The sequence below is a fragment of the Cydia fagiglandana genome, chromosome 1 (assembly GCF_963556715.1).
Source record: "Cydia fagiglandana chromosome 1, ilCydFagi1.1, whole genome shotgun sequence".
Classification (NCBI taxonomy): domain Eukaryota; kingdom Metazoa; phylum Arthropoda; class Insecta; order Lepidoptera; family Tortricidae; genus Cydia; species Cydia fagiglandana.
In genome coordinates, this window is record NC_085932.1 from 30,218,844 (window position 1) to 30,243,061 (window position 24,218).

A 24,218-nucleotide genomic window follows, 5' to 3' on the forward strand; every position below is an offset into this window, starting at 1 on the left:
GCTCTTTGCTGATTAAAAATGTTTTCGCCATGTAGTTTTGATTCTTTTCTGTGTTTTCTTTAGCCAACTCTCTAATTTCAAATAAAGTTTGCTGCGTAAATGTTTCGACTAAATAATTAAAGTACAGCGGCTTCAGTTGTGTTAACGCTTGTCTGTCCATAGACTAGTTATCTCAGAAGGCGTTTTGCCAGCCGTCTTGTTTTGAGTATTATTAAGAGTATTATGTCTTACATTTTTTACTTGAATCTGTATTATTCCTTTATTTTAATTGTAATGAATTCCTATTGTTTAACTGAATGCTACTTGATCTTTGACTATGTATTAATCATATTTAGTAATTAGTTTTAGAATATTATCTGTTGCTATGCTCCGACAGGGTAACCATGCATGCACTTAATTAATACACGTTAAAACCTTTATGTAACCATAGTTCAGCAATAAATGAAATGAACGAAATGAACGTAAAACTAGTTCCGCGATCTGAGATCTTCAGGACTCCTATAAGTATCAAATAATATGTTTTTTTTTTTATAGTCGTTTTAGTCTGTGACGTTCTTAACAGTTTTTACGAAATATAAATTTATTGAAACCGTCAATGATAGCTAATAATATGTAGGTACATATTTCCTTGTCTATCTACTCCGAATAAATGGTCCAAGATGGTCCATATGAAATGTATGAAATGGCTGATCGCCTTTAGATGGGATGCAAATAACCAGTTGCTTTGGCTGTGGTACTTATATTGTAAGCACAATTCATGTAAGAAGATTAGAAGACACGTAATTTTTGACGAATGTATTTAGCTTTGGAAACCAGTAATCGTGATTCATCTTTTCCATAGCCTTTTCTGCTGAAAAGTGACCCGCTTCATCATGACATAATTGGCATGTGCACATTGTGCACCATCTAGCACCATTTGGAACAACCCATTTATTGTAAATCTTAAATAAGGACTGTTTAAAATGATTTCCTTACGAGTACATAGGCTATTCATAGGTGAAACCAATATCTGTTCAGTAGAAGGTAGTTTTTGAGTTTATCGCGAACGGACATTCCAGAGAGCCTTTACCAGGTGGTGTGGTGAAAATAACTATTAAAATTACTGCAGTTTGTTAAAAAATGTGTGTTTTCGTAAATATTGCAATCTAGATGATTTTCGCTAGGGGTTATTAATCTTCACACATGTAAAGTCTCCGATAGCAAGTAAGTCCTAAGGAAAATAAATCATGGCCGTAGATCTACTAGGTACTTCCATTACTGATTTTGAGAAATTGCCTTGTCTTGTTTGGTTTCCTCGCATTCGATATGAAAAGTAGAGTGTTTAACTCGGGTGAAAGGCACCATTTCTGTCTCGGATTATTGGCGCTCTCACTGCGTTCGAGCGCCAAACTACCTCGGCAGAAATGGATGCCTTTCAACCCTTGGTTAAGAATCTACTATTTGTGTATTTATATTTATTTTGGATGTTGTCAGTTCGCGAGCATGTGCGAAAATACTTCAACCCGGAGAGCTTCGAGCCGGTGGCGTTTCGAGGCACGGTCAAAATGGGGTTCACGGCGCTAATGATGGCAGAGCTGGTGGCCTTCTTCCTCCTGCAGCATAGTGCTGACCTTGAAGAGCTGCCGCACTATATTACAGGTAATTTGGGTACAGGTAATATGTACATACGTAAAACCTACCTGTAGGTACGTTCAGTGGCGGATTTGCAGTCTTTGCCGCCCTAGGCCCCAGGCCCTGTAGCGCCTCTTTCTCAGCACCCATCATATTGACTACTTTTTGAGTTATTTTTTGTTATCATCAACGAATTTTTTTGTCACAATTTGCCGCCCCTTTAAACTTGCCGCCCTAGGCCCGGGCCTACTTTGCCTTAGGGCATATCCGCCACTGGGTACGTTATGTGTTATGTAATGTACCTGAAGTTAGGAGATTTAAGCCAATTTTTTTTATGGTTCCTAAAACATATCTATCTTTCCCTTCTAGATATCGTTATAATGAGCATATCGCTGCTGGAGTTCCTCGTGGTCCCGATAATCAGTGGGCTGGGCTCAGAGAGGAGGAGGAGCGTGCTAGTGGGATGGACCATCGCCGCTCTGGTTGTCACGGTGCCTCTGTTTGCGTTGCCCGGCCCGGATACTACTGTCGATGAAGGTGAGTTGAGTATTATCGTACCTTTTGGTCTTATTTAAAAAGTTATTGGTTGTGATTTAGGTACAAATTCGAATAGTTTAAATTATCTTGCATTACCACAGAAAAACGAAGGTGCATGTACGTGTGTCTAAATGCGAAGGCCGAACCACAAAATTAACTGCTGTGTGGATGCACATTGATAATCAGTAAGCAAAAATTCCGCACGTAACCGTCTGCTTTTCGGTTGCAGGTCTTTGCGGAACCGTAGTTCCACTAGCTACGGGTATCTCCAAGAAGACTGCCATCCGTCTGTCCATGCTGCTCATATGCGGGGTAGTGGCCGCGCTCGGAAGAGCGGCCTTCTTTTCGCATGGAATTGCGTATTTAGATGAACAGAATCCTTCATATAACCTGCATATGCATGTTGGTAAGTTAATATTTATTTATTTCAACTTTATTGCACAATAAAGATAAGTACAAGTGGCGGACTTAATGCCTAAAGGCAGTCTCTACCAGTCAATCATAGGGCGAAACAGAGGTTCTCGATAATATGAGTAGGTGCTATTTAATAGATAAAATCACACAAACACAATAGGTCATTACAGTTATATTAAACTAGCTTTTGCCCGCGACTTCGTCTGCGTGGAATTAGTGACAGCAGCTAAAGCATGTATAGCGCTTGAATAATGCTAATAGCAATCATTCAATTCGCGCATTGCTTACTTCAATTATTAGGCAACTCATTAACTCTTTCAATTCCACCCCCCCCTGAAACATCTTAACGACTATCTTATCACTTCACTTCCTTAAATACAAGTCAAATCAGTTTCTTTTTTCGAACTCTCAAAACGATTTTGCTACTATGGAATTTACATGAAACATTAATAGCAAGTGATGTCGCAATCAAATTACCTTCTCTTTATAGTTTTATACGGGTTTAAAAATAGAAATTGTGTCTAAAAATAATTGCTGTCCACGTTTTTCTATTAATGTTCTGGTGCTTTATTTCATGCATGGTGTAAAATAATTATTTTTAAATACAGTCAAATACTCTATATTTGCCCTCCAATTCCTCAGGTCTCTTCATCCTATACCGGGTGTTGGTGTTCACCTTCGGTAGGACTTTGAAAACCTTGAGCTTGGAATTGGCTTGGCTGGTGATCCTGAGCAGCGTCATCAAGTGCCTGATCACGTTGGTCCGGCTCCACAGGTATCCTGAGGCGATTCCGGCGCCGGAAATAAAACGTGGAAGTGACAAAGGTACGCATCTTCCACCACTTCGTAGGAGTTTGGCAACCTACTGCTCCTAAGCATCGGACGTGGTTTTTACAAAAGCAACTGTCTCACCTGACTGAATTGCGGCTGCTTTACATCCATTACCGCAGCCAATTGACCTAGAAACTAGATAATAATTAATTAATAAATTTGTAGAGAGACAATGAGGTAGGAAGGTTGATACGCAGATTTACATTAGGGTGTTTACATTTGTCTGAATCACATCCAGAAATTATTAGATATTAAGTACTCCAGTATCCTTACGTTTGGAGTACCTATTAGAAAATAATTTTTTATCTCTTTGTGTGTGTATGGCCCATCGAGCTGCTATAAAGCAGAAAAATAAGAATGCTTATAATAATATAAGCATTCTTATTTTTCTGAGTACAAATAAAATAAAACCTGTTGATATTTCCAGGTGTACTCCGTAGCATGCGTCGTGTTCTTGGCAGCAGAGTGGGAGTCCTGCAAATCCTGGCGATGGCCTTACTGGTAGCTGCTTGGCGGGGCTTCGGGCTGCATGATGCGGCCTTTGCCCAGGTACTTTAATGCGTGGTATAGATAAAATCATAAGAACTGGCGCGAGATTTGCACTGAACTGTCAACATTTCCATAGAAAAATTCCTTTTTGGGTCATATTGCCAAAAAAACAATCAATACACTCTTTGTTTGGGCAGTAGTGTAAAAAGTATGATAAATAGGTATTATATAATTCGCGTATTTCATTTTTATTCCCAAATTGTACCTAAACCAAATCGTAGGAATTTGTTCCACTGATTTACTGTGATTAAGAATATTCACATTAGTTATTTATTGAACAAAGCTATCACGTGATCGGGATCAATCGGGATCGATGGCCTAATTAAGCCTCTTTCTCCATCACAAATCAGAAAATGATAGTACTCGTAAATAACCAAGAGCAAGTATTTTACGAAAAAGTGCCCAATTATGTGATGTGAGCTGCGAAATTATTTGGAGAAACTATGAATGAATTCATTGATAAATGCACTTTTACGGCTGATGGTACAACGACAGCCAATTACATTCTTAATTGTATTTTTTTTCTCAACAAAAATACTTAAAAACCCTTTATTTATTTACAGGTGAAATACTACGTGCGGCCGGATAACGATTCACTGTGGAACCTAATGGATGTTGAGATAAAACTAATATCGCATTAGGAGTTATTGTAAGTTCTTAAAATTAAAATTGTAGTTCCTACTTTTATATGACTTACAATTTGAATAAGGTAAGTACCCCTATTAACGACCCCATTAAAATAGGCATTAATTACCGCGGTATGTACAAAATAGCTTTTAATAAGAAAGCTTATTAACTTTCTTTGAATCTAAGAACACAGAAATAAAGCCTTACCTTTTGACTGTCGAATAAGTATAACACTACTACGGAAACATCACACAAACAAGTCGAAAAACGTAAACTAGCGTATCAAGAGCGCAAGATTTGGTTGCTCCATACTAACACGCAACACCTCAAGTAAGTAAACGCTTATTCTATTTAGTAATTAGCGTAATAATGATAAATATTATGGAAAGACTAAGACTTGAGATTGATTCTTAGTTATTATCTTTATGATTCCCAAATACTTTATTTGCGATATTTGCTCGCCAAAAGGGGAAAAAATAGGAAATTAAAAACCTCGGTGTTAGGTTCCATTTTCTTTGTGTGACACCTAATTTCGAGGTATACCTCGGTAATAACGGAAACGGTATTTTAGATTCAAGCGATCTTATTTTCATATATAAATGCACATTTCTTTGACTTTTGATGTTATTGAATTATTTAACCTCCTATAAAACTAAAGAGCTATTAGCGTGGTATGAAATCTATGCAAGAACTCTTAATTTTGATTACAATTTTAGACACCTTCTCAGACGTTTTCTTAGAAACCCTTATATGAGAAACTCGTTCAAGTATTGATATAAAAACAGAAGTATGGTTATAAAGTTTATTTTAACCATTGTTTTGTAATATTTGGAATCATCCATATTGATCGTATTAAAAAAATACAAGATAACTATTTATTTTGATTAGTCGTAAATGAGTTTTAAAATTATTTGAATTGAACCGTTTAACGATGGGTAGAAAATACATCACTCGGTAATAAGCTGTATGAGAACCTAATACAGACCCACCTAAAACTTTCATGGCTTCAAAATTAATAGGTTCTTAAAATACCTAATACTTTTGATATTCTTTGGTATACCAGGTACACAATAAAAGGGTTTTTAAAATTCAAGGGCCGAAGAAAGGCCTGTGAATTTTCAGACCTAATGTTGTACCGTTGCACATAATATTTTTTATAAGGCAGCAAACATAAAATGATATATAAAGTCAAAGTAAATATTGGTTTTTAGATCTTTGCCTAGAAAATAGTTTTTTTTAAATACAGTCAGTTATACAACTTTTCGCTATTGTGATATTAGTGATCATATAGACAAAGGACACGGCCCCCTACGCACCGCGCTTCAAATGTAGCTGGTTTAGAAATCACTGGCAGTCATTTAATCGACAAATAGAAGTGCTGGAGTAGAAAAATGTATTCTATGTTAAAATAGACACACAACACAAACATACAACATTAACATTAATTTACACAGATCTTGTATATGTATTGTGTAGAATATAATTGTGATAGCTTGAACGTTTAGGCGCATTTTGCCCTCCACGTCCGGTTGAAATAATTAAGTATGTACCTATTTATTTAACGTAGATAGGTATTAAATTAAACAAGAATTTCGACAGCATCACACTTGCTCGTAAAGGGTACCCCACGATGTTTTTAGCGTTAAAGGAACCAACTAAGTACATATTTCTATTTAAAATTCAATAATTAAAATAAGTCTTATAATATGAAAAGCGTATGTATTGAATAATGAATATACCATATTTTATCCATTATTGTCAAATAAATAATATTTATTATAATTATGGAACTAAAAATGCAACGAGTTATCTACCATCGTAAAAAGGAACCCACATCCGCGGTATTTGGGTAACAGCGGTCCAGTACCACGGTAATAGGCGATTTCGACATTTTGGTTTTGATAATTATTTTTTCCTTTATAATTTTCTAAAACAAGGCCAGAAACTAAAATAATATAAACTTTAATTATCAAACTAACATAAAAAAATATGTCTTGGTCAATACACCGCCGGTTTATGCTTCATTTTTGGCTCTTTTTGGGAAACTTGCTTAACCCCCTCGTTAATAGGGGTACTTACCTTAGACCTTCTTGTTGCAATGACTTTATTGATGAAATGTCTGTCATGAGTACCTTTAGGGTATTTGACTGTAATTATTTAAAATAAATTATTTAACACCGTGCAAGAAACACTTTAAACTCTCGCGTTTTGTACACATATTCAATTACACAAACGGGTCTACCGCGATATAATTTCATTGTTTTTACCTTTAATTCCGACGTTTCAGCTGAGTTGCACCAGCTGTGGTCACGGAAAGACTGACGTCCCAACAAATGTCAACGGAGATATTAATAACCCAGCAAACATTTTTGGTCGATATTCCGAAAAAGGCACCTATTTTAGGTCGCACAATTTAGGAGACCAAAATGAGGCACGTCGAATCGACGTCGTGGGCACGTGCCGGCGACATAAATGGGGAAAAAACGCACGTGCCGGCGACGTATTTATTAGGGCTCGCGGTCGTGTCCGGGTTTCGTGTAAACGTGTTCGGTACCCGTTTCCGAACTACACGTACACGGTTTTCTGACCCGTTCTGCACGTGTAGTCGGGTACACGTGTAATTAAGATCCGTGTATCCGGGTACCCGTGTACCCGTGTACACGGCGAAACGGACCTTAAATACACGCGGGCCTAACCCGTCCTTGGCGTGTAGCGGAGATTGAAGTAATGTGTAAAGTTTTAAATAAAACAAAGATTCAGGTTCAGGAGCTCCGACTGTTTAGCAGTTTCATTTTATCGGATGTTCAATGTGATTGATATGTGTTGTACCAATTTAATTGATTTTTCTCAAAAATGGACGGCAAAGTCGACTTTGCCATCTAAAAAATAGGTCGCGAAGCGCGGAGTTTATGGTCAGTCAAAAATTAAAAAGGTAAAAACATTGCAGTCTCGATTTTAGGACTGCAATGTTGCATACAAATTCCATTATTTGTCGAGTTCCAAACTTTTTAAAAGTTGAAATGGCCATATCAAATGAAGGCACAGGCCCATTAAACAGCCAAACAGATTATTAGTACCGCGACTATTTAGCTGTCTCAAATAGGTTGGCGTATTTTCGGCAGAAAAATACACTTCTATTTTTTTATTAAAAAAAATAAAAAGGCGGCAAGGGCTTTGTTCTGTGAAAATATATACGTAAGAATGTTGCTTTTGTAAAATATTTCTATGATATTTATATTTCTTGCACCATTTTTGAGAAAAGCACTATATATGACTCGGCTGGAAGGCTACTTGCTGGCTTCGGATTCAATTAAACGGACTCCCAAGGTCGTCCGTTTAAAACGAATCCTCAGCCTGCAAGTAGCTACTTCCGAGCCTCGACAATAATGTACTATTTCACCTCAGCAGCTCGAACAAGGGCACTTTGCTACTTAAAAACAGTGAGCAAATTTCGATTTTGCTAATAGAAAATATAACATATTCCGTTCGTTGTAGTTTCAGTAAGCATAACTACATATCTACTTTTGTATTAGATAATCATTACGGTTTACTTTAATTATTAAAAAACTACATCAATGAAGAAAATTAAATACCTATCAATGAGGTCAACGGTTACTAAGATATTGTTAAATTTAATCTTATGGGTCAATTTCTGAACACGATTTTTTTTCTGTCCGTGATGAAAATCGCGGGTTAGCATCAAATAATACTTACCATTTTTTTTTTTACATAAAGAAGCCACACTTTCACACCGGGTTCCATATGAATTCACTGATTAATTGGTTTTTAGAGTACACTTAAAAATACCTAAAGGCTCAAATTACTACTCCCGTGCCCTGTCCGGAATCTACTTTTGAGCATAATGAAAAATCCTACGAAAAATTCTACATTAGTATCACTAATTTAGTGTCAAATACTTAAACTAGATGATATTTACTATCACTGAGCACATACACTATTAACTTAATTGTGGTAAATAACTCGTGATCGAAGTTTAAATTTTGTCCGAGCGCGCGAGTAAAATTTCGTCGGCAAAACTCAAAGGGCTCTCACAGCCGACGTCTGTATCTGAACCGCCTCGTGTCCCGCCTCACCTGTACTGGCAATATTCGGCTGATTCTCAAAGCAAGCGGATGTACGTCAAGCCGCGGCGTGTTCGAGCAAATCGCATAAGTATTTCGGAATCCGGGTGGGCGACAATTTTTTTCTAATTTCGATGCCCCTTATAAATTTTATTTCCCACATAGCTTTTCAAAAACAATTATCATATTTAGGAGCCCTTTATGTATCTTTATGTAAGCGATAACATAACAGTTTGGTTAAACACGATTTAAATTTTTGGCGAATTTTTTTATTACGAATTCTAATTTCCGTGCCCTAATTCCCATAGAATATTTACCTAAAACAGCTGATTAAGTGGCACGGGAATTAGAAAGTATTACATTTATTGTCAACAAATTTTTAATTGGGGGCACTGTAAGTTAATTGGCAATGTTTACGTCATATTATTATTACATATATATATATATATATTGGCATTGAATATATATTATATGTAATAATAATATGACGTATATCTTTCTATTTTACATTTAAGGAAATCTCAGAGAATGCACAAAAATCTATGAACGGTTTTTTAGTATAAGTACTATAGTACATACTTACAGGGTGGACCCGAATAACCCGGGCAATTTTAATACGTAAGGTAAGGTGGGGTAAGACGACACTGGGGTAAGACTATCACTTGTATGGAATCCTCGTACTGTTAGTCTTGCGGCACCTTACCTTATTCATTTATCATATTATAATAATAAAATATTATATAAACATAAAACTATTTTCGGAATTATTACATATTATAATACCCGTACCTAAGGTTACATGAAACAAAATTTTATGTATTAATTAATCTTAATTGTAAATAGTCATTATGTTGTATCTTCTTGCTGTGTAACTTTTTTTTCTTATTTAATTAACTGTTGACTGTATGTTATTTCTGTCTTTTTTCTTCTTGTTTGTTACCTTCCGTGATTCTTCTCACTTGATGGTCTCATCGGAAGATCAGCGCTGGAAGCCACCAGCAACATGCTGAGATGGGGCCATTTCGTGGCACTTTAATCTTATTTTGTGTTTTCTTTTATACTATGTACTGTTCCGATTGTTTGTGCTTACGAATAAATCTATTCTATTCTATTCTATTCTATAAAATGAATCAAATTTACAATGTTTTTTTTTGTAAATCTGACAGCTGACAGCGTAAGCCGTATAAAGTTTAAATATCTGGGAGACCGAGCTTTGCTCGGAAAACATATACCTACCTAAAAACTCAAAAATGCGCGTTTTCCCAGAGACACATAGCTAGATCGATTTTTCATCCCAGAAAACGCCCACATATGATCAAATTTCATCGAAATCGTTAGAGCTGTTTCCGAGATCCCCGAAATATATACAAGAATTGCTCGTTTAATAGATTAGTTGTTATAAATTAGCTTTTCTAATAGGTACAAGAAAAATTAAATATATCCTATTCTTACTATATTATAAATGCGAAAGTATCTCTGTCTGTCTGTCTGTTATCTCGTCACGGTTAAGCCGCTGAAACAATATCATCTTGATAATACATATTTGGCATGGAGATAGTTTGAGGCCTGAAGAAGGACAAAGGATCTGGGGGCACGGCAGTGCCGCCGCCAAGTCGAGCAAAACAAAGAGGCACGGCCGTACCATCAAATCTCAATAACATTCTATCTAAATAACATTTAATTTGAGCATGTAGTCTAAGAATTAATACACTTTAAAATCCCTTAGTTTTGTCACTGGCACAATCACTCTCAATCAATATTATTTTAAGGTACTTCTAGCATACCCACAAGTTCCAAATTTGATTTTAGCAAAACGTAATTAGGTTTTAGCTTTTTAAGCCAATAAAAATCTAATGATACTGCAATATTAGTCACGTTCTAAAGATAACTGCATAATTAAGTTTGTAATCCTATAGACTATATATGTTTGTAATAACAACGTTACCTTTTAGTTCTTACAATTAGTAGGGAAAATAAAGGTACACTACGATGGACGATGTGAGTATGAATAAAGATGTATTATGATATGTATACAGGGTGAAATTTAATTCACTGGCCAAATTGAAACAACTGAAAGAACTCGAAAAAATCTTAAACACGTGTTTTTTCTTTTAATACCGCTCAGTACATTTTTTTCGAAATAACTCATCATCAAGTGGTCCTAAAAACCTCGTACGTTATGGTAAACCGACAACTACCCACTACACCCGCTTCTCTCTTATCAGTTAAGGTCATTGACACCCCGCCCCTCCCGCTGTTTGCAATCGCGTCAACAATTATGAACCCTATTGCAGCGAGATTACATACATAAGTTGCTAATTTTTCCTTTCATATTAACGGGCTTAGAACCGTCATAATGCAAAGGCAACCCATTTTTAATCTAAAATGTTATTTCTGACTAATGATTATTAACAAAACGTCCGTGGCTTAAAAACAATGAGTAAAAACTAGGTCAGGAATCTTTGCATTCAGGCGTATTTAAAAAATTGAATCAACTTACGTACATTTGATTAAAAATCGACGCAATTAACGAAAGTCCCACGAGATGGTACTCTTGGATTCAATCCTTGTCTGCGAAGGCGTGGAACGGATTCCATTTCGTATAATCTTTGTGCACCACGTAAACACTCACCACTTAATAAATAACACCGTACCACTTCGTAATATTCCCGGTTCGAAAGCATTTTTTTTAACCTTAGTAGGCGCGCGATTATTATTTTAAGGTTGGCGAGTGACGAGTGACTAATCATTTATGCTTACCGTTATGTTTACCGCTAGCACGGAATGGTTTAGACTACCCTCGAAATTGATAAACTTGCCTACCATCGCCAACACTAACTGGGTGGACCCTATTGCAACGATTATAAGGTTTAGTGAAGGTCAGATAAGGGTTTTGCTGATGTTGTTGTTAAAACCTACTATTAGGTTTGTTTACATTTGTGGTAATACTAAGGGTGACCAAGACTCGTGGAAAATATTTAAAATTTGAAAAATGAAAATTTTAAAAAAGTGTACTCTTTTTTTTCGCTAAATAGATTCCTTAAGTGTAACCTAGTGCCGGGAATGAATATGGCCAGTGATTTAAATTTCACCCTGTATACATAGTATCAGTATGGTATGGGTATGTTTACCCGAAAAGAAGGACAGCCTACAAAAAGAGATGGGATCATTTCAATTCATGTAAAAAGATGCAAATCTTGCAACGCAGTTCTTCTACTCTACTACAAAAAAGTTTTGGGATGTAATGTGAAACCAAGTCGGTTATTTTAGTCAGTGCCAGGGGATATTTTGTAAGCAAGTTTTTTTTAGGAAGATTATAATATTTTTGAGAAATTACTTAACCAACCTACACTTTGAAGATTTTCCCGCAGGGCAGTGACACCCCGTATACCTATGTATAAAGTAAGGCGGGGTAAGACTAACTTAGTTTATTTTGATCGGGGCAAGACTAACTGTATGAGGATTCCATACAAGTGATAGTCTTACCCCGGTGATAGTCTTACCCCACCTTACCTCATATGTGTTTTTGACACTTTTTAATGAATAGTTTTGTATGTAAAGGCGGACAAGTTTACGAAACTACTCAAAGTATTGTTTTGATATATGTACATTTTACTAAGAAAGAGAGATTAGTTGCCATTAAAATAAAGGAAAGGATTAGTCAAATACGTAGTTTTTAGTGTAACATACTTTCGTAGATTTGTCGTTCGAAAATAAAATTAAAGAAGGTAAATATGTCCGATGCCACTTCAGTATGGTTGCAGTATATTATTGTAGATTAAAATATACATAAATAATAGTTTTAAGTACCAAAATAAGATAAGAAAACAATTCCCGTGCCGTGTTTTAATTTCCGTCCTAGTAAAATCTAATTTCCATGGACACACTAATTCCCGTGCCCTGACCAAAATTATAAATTTAAATAACTTTTATAGTTTTATGAATATTTTTATCCCATAAGAAAATTAATATTTATTATATTTTTTATCAAATTCTCAGCATATTTTTTTTTGTGTAATGTTGGTATTTCAAAATTCCATGGAAATTAGGCAAAAATGCTCGTTTGGTGAAATTGACCCTTATGATTATTAAAACAAAGTGTACTTACCTAGCTATTATTGACATTACTAATCAATCCAGTAAAACTGCAAAGTAGGTAATCGAATGTTCCTAACCTCCCACATATTCAATCGTATGTCTTCATAGCACGAATCTCCGCTAAGTGAAGGGTCGAACCGGCGGGTAAATAAGGTCCGTTATTTCGTGTATCCGTGTACCCGTGTACACGGGTACCCGTGTAAACGTTTCCGAATCCGGGCGGGTTCGTGTAGTTCGGGTTCTTAAGCCCGGCGGGCTTAAGAACACGGGTACCCGTGTCAGCGTGTAACACGTGTATCGGGAGCTCTAGTATTTATTGACGGTAAATTAGTGATTACAACCATTAGGTCAACACTAGGTCATGTTTCCGATGTGGATTCGACGTCGCCACGACGTGCCGCGTAGTGAAAATGTACTAATTTGGTATTCTTTACCACCTTTAGACGTGATGGCGACATATTTTTATCCATATAATTACTCTGCGAGGCAATATTTAGATGAGACGCGATGAAGAGAAAAAGAGACACAAACATTTTACGCTTATATATTCTTTTCACTCAGAAACAAAATGTCTAAGTTGTCTAACAAGAAAACAACTTTAAGTTGTGCAATGATAATGGCGGCCACTAAGTCATGTAAAATAATTTAGGCCGATTACGCTGATGAAGAACGATGAAATCTAGTGCACAGAAAATTTTTTCGTGCAGTATGTTAGGTTTACATACAAAACTATCGATGGGCTTTTGAAATATTTAAGTTTTCAACATTTTATAAAATCAAAATGCATATATTTGCTTGTAATTGAGTGTTGTAATTGAATATTTGTGTGTGTGAGTGTATTGACTTGATCAAAAATATTGTTTTATTTTGAATATTAGCACAATAAAGTACCGTGCGATGGCACCATTCAAGATATAACAACTTAAGTTATGCAATTTCATATTTAGCATCTCGTTATAATGAAAGAAAATGGCGGCACAACCTTATGGTATTGATAGTACTTTACAAGTGATTTTAACTATATGGTCGCAATTTGGTATCTATTTTAAGTAACATTTACCTAAAATTAGTAGCTAAATCGACATAAAATCGACGACCTAAAGGTCTCCGTATAAGAAATAATTACGTCGCAAATACACCTAAAATGTCTTATTAGTACATTTGACCTATTGGTCAGGGTTCGAAGTTAATATTACCTAATATTTCGACAGATTTTCAACCATAAAGTCCCTGACTTCATGGTCTCCGTATAAGAAATAATTACGTCGCATATACACCTAAAAGGCCTTATTAGTATATTTGACCTATTGGTCAGGGTACGAAGTTAATTTTACCTAGTAATAGGACTTATTTTCAACCATTAAGTCCGTGACTTCATAGTCCCCGTATAAGTAATAATTACGTCGCAAATACACCTAAAATACCTTATTAGTAGATTTGACCTATTGGTCAGGGTTTAAGGTTAATTTTACCTAATATTTTGCCTTATTTTCAACCCCTAAGTCCCTGACTTCATGGTGTATTTATGAAGTGAAATTTACGTTTTATTATCCCTATATTTTGACTTGGAAGTAAAAGTGTACAATACGTAAAATAATTGGTGACTTAGGACGTCATTTTCACTTAAATTGGAAAAATCTTCTTCGAGCCTAGGAAAAAATACTTAAAATGTTTGCTGGGAAAACAACACTAAACTACCCGAAATTAGTTTATAAAAATGTTCGGGGTAAACAAAGAAATTGCAGCTACCCGTTAAAGTTTAATGTTTATTGTCCACGGCACGATACGCAACACTCACAGTACAATGAAATTATATCGCGGTAGACCCGTTTGTGAAAATGTACTAATTTGGTATTCTTTACCACCTTTAGACGTGATGGCGACATATTTTTATCCATATAATTACTCTGCGAGGCAATATTTAGATGAGACGCGATGAAGAGAAAAAGAGACACAAACATTTTACGCTTATATATTCTTTTCACTCAGAAACAAAATGTCTAAGTTGTCTAACAAGAAAACAACTTTAAGTTGTGCAATGATAATGGCGGCCACTAAGTCATGTAAAATAATTTAGGCCGATTACGCTGATGAAGAACGATGAAATCTAGTGCACAGAAAATTTTTTCGTGCAGTATGTTAGGTTTACATACAAAACTATCGATGGGCTTTAGAAATATTTAAGTTTTCAACATTTTATAAAATCAAAATGCATATATTTGCTTGTAATTGAATATTTGTGTGTGTGAGTGTATTGACTTGATCAAAAATATTGTTTTATTTTGAATATTAGCACAATAAAGTACCGTGCGATGGCACCATTCAAGATATAACAACTTAAGTTATGCAATTTCATATTTAGCATCTCGTTATAATGAAAGAAAATGGCGGCACAACCTTATGGTATTGATAGTACTTTACAAGTGATTTTAACTATATGGTCGCAATTTGGTATCTATTTTAAGTAACATTTACCTAAAATTAGTAGCTAAATCGACATAAAATCGACGACCTAAAGGTCTCCGTATAAGAAATAATTACGTCGCAAATACACCTAAAATGTCTTATTAGTACATTTGACCTATTGGTCAGGGTTCGAAGTTAATATTACCTAATATTTCGACAGATTTTCAACCATAAAGTCCCTGACTTCATGGTCTCCGTATAAGAAATAATTACGTCGCATATACACCTAAAAGGCCTTATTAGTATATTTGACCTATTGGTCAGGGTACGAAGTTAATTTTACCTAGTAATAGGACTTATTTTCAACCATTAAGTCCGTGACTTCATAGTCCCCGTATAAGTAATAATTACGTCGCAAATACACCTAAAATACCTTATTAGTAGATTTGACCTATTGGTCAGGGTTTAAGGTTAATTTTACCTAATATTTTGCCTTATTTTCAACCCCTAAGTCCCTGACTTCATGGTGTATTTATGAAGTGAAATTTACGTTTTATTATCCCTATATTTTGACTTGGAAGTAAAAGTGTACAATACGTAAAATAATTGGTGACTTAGGACGTCATTTTCACTTAAATTGGAAAAATCTTCTTCGAGCCTAGGAAAAAATACTTAAAATGTTTGCTGGGAAAACAACACTAAACTACCCGAAATTAGTTTATAAAAATGTTCGGGGTAAACAAAGAAATTGCAGCTACCCGTTAAAGTTTAATGTTTATTGTCCACGGCACGATACGCAACACTCACAGTACAATGAAATTATATCGCGGTAGACCCGTTTGTGTAATTGAATACCGTGCAAGAAATAAAGCACCAGAAGATTAATAGAGAAACGTAAACAGCAGTTAGAGTCTGGCTACTGAAATTTTACCTAAATTATTGGCGGGAAATTAAAAAAATCTTGGGCTGGTCACACTTTGTGTAGTAGGAATTATAGTTTTGATACTAGACAATATCTTTGATATTCTGTGCACAAATAAGGTACCTAAGGAAATAAGCTAAATAAACGTTTAAGTGCACTCAAAGTCAGCTCACATAATTTCTACCACTATTTAAAGTACAGTCAACGACAAACACACATGTTTACGTTCCAATATTTAGATTTTATAGATATTTTTCAGAACTTTTAATTTATCCGTTTCTTTATACACTTGTCCTATTTATGAGATTCAGGCATTAATAAATTCACGTACTTAATCAAAGTAATCGGCAAATGTTAGAACTAGTACTTAAAGTATCAAAATATTTATAGAGCACCAACCTCGTATTTTGTTTACATTTGGTTAGAAGTTGTAAACATTGCACTTTTTCATTATACAACGCTACACGTCGACTTCGCACATTGTCGTAATTATTTACGAGCTTAAATAATAGTTTGTGAACCTCACTCAGCATAGAAATTATTAATATTATTTAAAATAAACCCCATAAAAACCGCAAACAATTTGAATGAATGACATAAATCGACAACTGACTTTTAGCTTTTTTTCAAAGCATAGACAATTGGTGATACAACAACGAAATATCTGTCAACAATTTTTGGCTAGCCAGACTCTATATTTAGACACAATTTATATTTTAAAACCTGTATAAAACTGTAAAAAGAAGGTAATTTGATCGTGACGTCACATCTAGTGTTTCATATAAATTCCATAGTAGCAAATAGTTTTGACATTTCGAAAAAAGAAACTGATTTGACTAGTAGTCAAGTACCCTATAGTCGCTGAGACGGTGACAGTTATTGTAGTTATTTTCGTATACCGTATAGCAAGGTCGAATAAACGTTTATTCTACCATTTTATGTAACTAAATAGTCGGTGAAACTTATTGTCGTAACATAGCAAAATGTACTATGTAACAAAGTGGAACTGAAGTCGGTTATACTTTTTTTTAAAGAATAATAATAAGAATAACATTATGTGTCGTACTTTCAGCTAGCTGGATACCTCTACACCGCCCCCGTTATGCCGAAGTTTGACCGTAACGCAGCAGTCGCCAACGCCGCAAAGATGAGTTTCCTCGCTACCGCGTTCTACTTTGCGATGACGGCGGTGCTGAGCTGCAATCGAAGCGGGATTGGAGGCTTGACCGAGCTTAATTATACTCAGCCTGCTTGTGGACTAAACTGCGAGTAAGTTTAGTTCTTGCTATCAAAAATGTCTAAAGCATTGGTTAAACCCCGGTTCGTACAAGATCAATAGGATATTTGACTGTATCTAAAATTAATTATTTTACATCATGCATGAAATAAACCACCGGAACATTATATAGAGAAATATAGAAAGCAGTTTATTTTTAGACACAATTTATATTTTAAAATCCGTATAAAACTATAAAATAGTAGGTAATTTGATTGTGGCGTCACATGCTAGTGTTTTATATAAATTGCACAGTAGAAAAACCGTTTTGTCAGTTCGAAAAAAGAAACTGATTTGACTAGTAGTCAAATATCCTATTGCAATCCTTTGCCTCCCTAGACCCAGATCCTGTAGCCGCCCCTTTTTCAGCGCCCATCATATCGACTACATTTTGAGTTATTTCTTGTTACCATTTTTTTTCCACAATTTGCCGCCACTAATAGTTTGCCACCCGGCCAATGCCCGCGCCTAGTGGGCCTTAGGGCAAATCTGCCACTGCCTATGTGAGCTTAAACAACCCATGTAAACTTAACAACACTAGTGGCCATTCATTTAAAATTATATGTGGCTAAATAAGTTTTGTTGTTTTTTTCAGTTGCGATCGACCATGGATGGAGTATGACCCCGTCTGCGTCCCCGAGCAGATGACGACGTATTTCTCTCCTTGCCACGCCGGCTGTGCTACAGCGGACACTGTTAATACCATTGGGTAAATTCTTTACTTTATTCTCATCGAAACCGCAGTTTATTTTGTAAACTTCTAAAATTTGTGCACCGTTTCGCAATTATTTTCTATGTCCGAGTATTTTAATTCTACGAATAGGTCAATCAAATTAGATTTTTGTGAATAGGTAGTTATTTCTCAGCAAGCGATTTGGTCCCAAATGTGTGTAATCCAAGTTTGCGCAATCCCAGGAGGTGTGCATACATTTTTGCTCTTTTGCAGTTTTTTGCTGTAGAAGTGTAGATCAAAAACGGTACGTCCGACGGAAAATTTGTTCTAATCATGATTTATCAAATCTGAGGATCCGAAAGGTACCTTAATATGAATTCGTAGTCAAAGCTGTAAAAAAGCCATTTTGAATCTTTATTTTTGGTAATGCCTTTTCACCAAACACTGAATTGTCTGATCCGCCAAACCTTCCTGAAGTGTCATTGTAATTGATGCTGGGTTCCTTTTGGGTCAATTTCACCAAACGAGCATTTTTGTCTAATTTCCATGGAATTTTGAAATACCAACATTACACAAAAAAAAATATGCTGAGAATTTGATAAAAAATATAATAAATATTAATTTTCTTATGGGATAAAAATATTCATAAAACTATAAAAGTTATTTAAATTTAAAATTTTGGTCAGGGCACGGGAATTAGTGTGTCCATGGAAATTAGATTTTACTAGGACGGAAATTAGAACACTGCACGGGAATTGTTTTCTTAACTTATTTTGGTACTTAATACTATTATTTATGTATATTTTAATCTACAATAATATACTGCAACCATACTGAAGTTGCATCGGACATATTTACCTTCTTTAATTTTAGTTTCGAACAACAAATCTACGAAAGTATGTTACACTAAAAACTACGTATTTGACTAATCCTTTCTTTTATTTTAATGACACATTTTTCGATTATTTTTAGAAAGCATTGAAATGATGTGGTGGACAGGTGGATGACACTCATTACAGGTGAATGATGACAAGAAACCAGGTTAACGGCAACGGACACAGGTTAATGACGCCTCTCGATAACCTGTCAATATTTTCATTGGAATTTGTACTTATTTCTCGATAACCTGCTTCTACTATCGATAACCTGGAGACAAAATATCTTTCACCTGCCCTTGATATCATTCACCTGAATTTCAAACGCCTATATCTCCTAAACTAATTGAAGGAATTGCTTCCCTTCCACATTTTCTAATAGTTTAAGTTGCCTTTTAACGATCCCAATAAAAAAAATGCGAAAATGCAAAATTTTTGAAAAACATAAATTTTAACCTGGCGGTGCCAACTTTTTGAGAAACGACCAGTTATTTTTAGACACAATTTATATTTTAAAATCCGTATAAAACTATAAAATAGTAGGTAATTTGATTGTGGCGTCACATGCTAGTGTTTTATATAAATTGCACAGTAGAAAAACCGTTTTGACAGTTCGAAAAAAGAATGGCAACTAATCTCTCTTTCTTAGTAAAGTGTACATATTTCAAAACAATACTTTGAGTAGTTTCGTAAACTTATCCGCCTTTACATACAAAACTATTCATTAAAAAGTGTCATTATGTATCTGCATGTAGATAGGTACAAGGTGTATGATCTGGTATATGGTCTTATAGGAAATGATACTAAGAAATAAATAGGGGCACAGTGAGAAGAAGTTATTGTGTAAGTTAATCTGAAGAAATCGAATATGCTGCCTTCAAAAATTAATAACCCAAAAAATTGTTTGAACACATATGAGGTAAGGTGGGGTAAGACTATCACCGGGGTAAGACTATCACTTGTATGGAATCCTCATACTGTTAGTGTTGCCCCGATCAAAATAAACTAAGTTAGTCTTACCTCGCCTTACTTTACACATAGGTATACGGGGTGTCCCTGCCCTGCGGGAAAATCTTCAAAGTGTAGGTTGGTTAAGTAATTTCTCAAAAATATCATAATCTTCCTAAAAAAAACTTGCTTACAAAATACCCCCTGGCACTGACTAAAATAACCGACTTGGTTTCACATTACATCCCAAAACTTTTTTGTAGTAGAGTAGAAGAACTGTGTTGCGAGATTTGCATCTTTTTACATGAATTGAAATGATCCCATCTCTTTTTGTAGGCTGTCCTTCTTTTCGGGTAAACATACCCATACCATACTGATACTATGTATATACATATCATAATACATCTTTATTCATACTCACATCGTCCATCGTAGTGTACCTTTACTCTCCCTACTAATTGTAAGAACTAAAAGGTAACGTTGTTATCGCATATATTTCTATAGGATTACAAACTTAATTATGCAGTTATCTTTAGAACGTGACTAATATTGCAGTATTATTAGATTTTTATTGGCTTAAAAAGCTAAAACCTAATTACGTTTCAAATTTGGAACTTGTGGGTATGCTAGAAGTACCTTAAAATAATATTGATTGAGAGTGATTGTGCCAGTGACAAAACTAAGGGATTTTAAAGTGTATTAATTCTTAGACTACATGCTCAAATTAAATGTTATTTAGATAGAATGTTATTGAGATTTGATGGTACGGCCATGCCACTTTGTTTTGCTCGACTTGGCGGCGGCACTGCCGTGCCCCCAGATCCTTTGTCCTTCTTCAGTCCTCAAACTATCTCCATGCCAAATATGTATTATCAAGAAGATATTGTTTCAGCGGCTTAAGCGTGACGAGATAACAGACAGACAGACAGAGATACTTTCGCATTTATAATATAGTAAGAATAGGATATATTTAATTTTTCTTGTACCTATTAGAAAAGCTAATTTATAACAACTAATCTATTAAACGAGCAATTCTTGTATATATTTCGGGGATCTCGGAAACAGCTCTAACGATTTCGATGAAATTTGATCATATAGTATGGGCGTTTTCTGGGATGAAAAATCGATCTAGCTAGGTGTCTCTGTGGTATATGTTTTCCGAGCAAAGCTCGGTCTCCCAGATATTTAAACTTTATACGGCTTACGCTGTCAGCTGTCAAATTTACAAAATAAAACCATTGTAAATTTGATTCATTTTGTTTCATGTAATGTTTGTTAGGTACGGGTATTATAATATGTAATAATTCCAAAAATAGTTTTATGTTTATATAATATTTTAATATGATAAATGAATAAGGTAAGGTGGCGCAAGACTAACAGTACGAGGATTCCATACAAGTGACAGTCTTACCCCAGTGTCGTCTTATCCCACCTTACCTTACGTATTAAAATTGCCCGGGTTATTCGGGTCCACCCTGTAAGTATGTACTATAGTACTTATACTAAAAAACTGTTCATAGATTTTTGTGCATTCTCTGAGATTTCCTTAAATGTAAAATAAAAAGATATACATCATATTATTATTACATATAATATATATTCAATGCCAATATATATATATATATATATATATATATATATATATATATATATATATATATATATATATATATATATATATATATATATATATATATATATATATATGTAATAATAATATGACGTAAACATTGCCAATTAACTTACAGTGCCCCCAATTAAAAATTTGTTGACAATGAATGTAATACTTTCTAATTCCCGTGCCACTTAATCAGCTGTTTTAGGTAAATATTCTATGGGAATTAGGGCACGGAAATTAGAATTCGTAATAAAAAAAATCGCCAAAAATTTAAATCGTGTTTAACCAAACTGTTATGTTATCGCTTACATAAAGATACATAAAGGGCTCCTAAATATGATAATTGTTTTTGAAAAGCTATGTGGGAAATAAAATTTATAAGGGGCATCGAAATTAGAAAAAAATTGTCGCCCACCCGGATTCCGAAATACTTATGCGATTTGCTCGAACACGCCGCGGCTTGACGTACTTCCGCTTGCTTTGAGAATCAGCCGAATACTGCCAGTACAGGTGAGGCGGGACACGAAGCGGTTCAGATACAGACGTCGGCTGTGAGAGCCCTTTGAGTTTTGCCGACGAAATTTTACTCGCGCGCTCGGACAAAATTTAAACTTCGATCACGAGTTATTTACCACAATGAAGTTAATAGTGTATGTGCTCAGTGATAGTAAATATCATCTAGTTTAAGTATTTGACACTAAATTAGTGATAGTAATGTAGAATTTTTCGTAGGATTTTTCATTATGCTCAAAAGTAGATTCCGGACAGGGCACGGGAGTAGTAATTTGAGCCCTTAGGTATTTTTAAGTGTACTCTAAAAACCAATTAATCAGTGAATTCATATGGAACCCGGTGTGAAAGTGTGGCTAATTATGTAAAAAAAAAATGGTAAGTATTATTTGATGCTAACCCGCGATTTTCATCACGGACAGAAAAAAAATCGTGTTCCGAAATTGACCCTTTTACATCGAGTGGTTTGACAATCCATGGAAAAATATTATCTCCTAAGGCTCCCTAAATTTATGCACACCTCCTGGGATTGCGCAAACTCGGATTGCACGCATTTAGGTCCAAACGATAGGTATTAAAACGATTTCCAGCTTGCTGGGAATGAAATCCCCAAAACTCTATATGGGTCTAATTTTACTGGCCTAAAATTGTTTCTATTTCTAAATATGATGGACATAATTAACTTCCTGTTTCAGCGTATACTCGGAGTGCTCATGCGCGCCGGGCGGGCGCGTCACCAGAGGCGCGTGCGACGACGGCTCCTGCGCCAGTATCTACTCATTCCACCAAACGATGTATGTGGTGGTTTGGTTGGTCAGCAGTAAGTTCACTTTTTTACTTAATATAATTATGCATGGTTTCTTGAGATTTGTACATAAGAATAAGAAATAATTAACATACATATGTTCAATGAACATATGTATAAATATACATATGTTCTCTGTGAGATACGTTTATGGAAGCATCTGTATTTAAGGCCATTTATGTTACTTTAAGTTTTATGTTCATCCCATGTATGTTTTTCTGTGTTATCTCCTCAATAAATAAATAAATAAATAAACACAAAAGAAAAGAAAAATATAGTAAACATAAAAACTTTTACAAGGAGAAAGTGCCACGAAATTTGATATTGGCAGGCCTACTGCCTATGGTATCTTGAATTTCCATATCAAATGTTAATTCAAAATGCCGTTATAAAATGAGAGCGTAGGTAATTTCGGCGGCACGGCGGCTAGATTCCTGTCGTATGACTCTGAAGCGCTGATGTCTTTTTAAGAAAAATATAATTATTTATAATTGCTTTTCAGCATTGGCGTTCGTTTGGCATACCACCGTGTTGTTGGAGTCAGTGGACAAGCGTGACGTCGCGATGGCGTTAGGGGTCGCGTCAAGCGTGGTGTCACTCGTCGCCTTCGTGGGGGCCCACGGGTTCTACATGGGCATTAGGGCATGGGCAAATTGCTAGACCATTGGTAGATAAATTGGCAGATGATTGGTAGATCTTTGCAATAAGTTTCACGAAACGAAAACTGTGGCAATTGAGCAATGGTACCATTTTTTTACGATGGAAAATGCTTTAAGCGTAGCTCCTCAATTCGCGGTGATGTCACTGTATCTGACTACCCACTCAAAACTAGTAGTTTATACCCTTAAAACAAAACGAATAATACCTATCCTTCCTTAATGTGTGTGTGAAAGTTGTGCTAAACCTCGATACTTTCCCGTACATTTGTTTCTTTACTCAGAAAATCCCACTATATTATACTCGAAGGTATCACATATTGGCAGTTCCACTTTATTCTGCTTTCTTTCCAGGGTTCACGTGCGCGTTCACCCGCGGTTCCCAGTGTCTCCTCCAGAACGATCACTTCGCACCCTGGGTGGGATACTCCAGTGCGGTCCTAGCTGGTCTAGCTTTCATACTCACCGTAACCTCCTACGTCATACTGAGAAGACAGAAAGAGCCAAAGGAAAGAACCGTGACCCTTGGATAGTGTACCTATAGAAACTTAATTATAAATCCTGGGCTTAATCCAGCGCGCGCAGACTTAGCTGGTCTGGCTTTCATACTCATCATAATCCTTGCGTCATACTGAGAAGACAGAAAAAGCCAAAGGAAGGAGACGTGAACCTTGAATAAGTGTATAGAAACTTTTGATTATGTATAAGTCCTGGGCTTACTTCAGCGCGGTGCTATCTGGTCTGGCTTTCATACTCACTCTCTTGCGTCTTTTTGAGGAG

The 24,218-nt window shown here is 35.5% G+C and overlaps 2 protein-coding genes across 2 annotated transcripts in view; one reads left to right on the forward strand and one right to left on the reverse strand.

Annotated features, from left to right (window-relative positions):
- The window catches only part of LOC134669455 (ATP synthase subunit b, mitochondrial), a 98,394-nt gene extending 94,050 nt beyond the window's left edge, over nt 1-4,344 (reverse strand). Inside the window, exon 1 of the mRNA XM_063527041.1 lies at nt 4,332-4,344. The gene's annotated coding sequence lies outside the window, so the exon portion shown is untranslated. The remainder of the gene's footprint in view (nt 1-4,331) is intronic.
- On the forward strand, nt 1,478-23,442 carry LOC134667994 (solute carrier organic anion transporter family member 4A1-like). Its single transcript, XM_063525462.1, has 9 exons — nt 1,478-1,638; nt 1,981-2,148; nt 2,378-2,554; nt 3,205-3,387; nt 3,821-3,942; nt 17,150-17,346; nt 17,949-18,062; nt 22,673-22,797; nt 23,285-23,442. Exons 1-9 carry the CDS (start codon nt 1,545-1,547, stop codon nt 23,440-23,442), a joined length of 1,338 nt encoding a protein of 445 aa, XP_063381532.1. The 5' UTR covers nt 1,478-1,544.
- Nucleotides 23,443-24,218: the final 776 nt, after the last annotated feature.

What these genes read in the sequence shown, in the direction of transcription:
- LOC134667994 (XM_063525462.1), top strand. Translation starts at nt 1,545, where the DNA reads ATGGGGTTCACGGCGCTAATGATGGCAGAGCTGGTGGCCTTCTTCCTC. An exon ending in ATGATGCGGCCTTTGCCCAG is followed by an intron (nt 3,943 to 17,149) that starts GTACTTTAATGC and finishes TCGTACTTTCAG; the next exon opens with CTAGCTGGATACCTCTACAC. An exon ending in GGTGGTTTGGTTGGTCAGCA is followed by an intron (nt 22,798 to 23,284) that starts GTAAGTTCACTT and finishes ATTGCTTTTCAG; the next exon opens with CATTGGCGTTCGTTTGGCAT.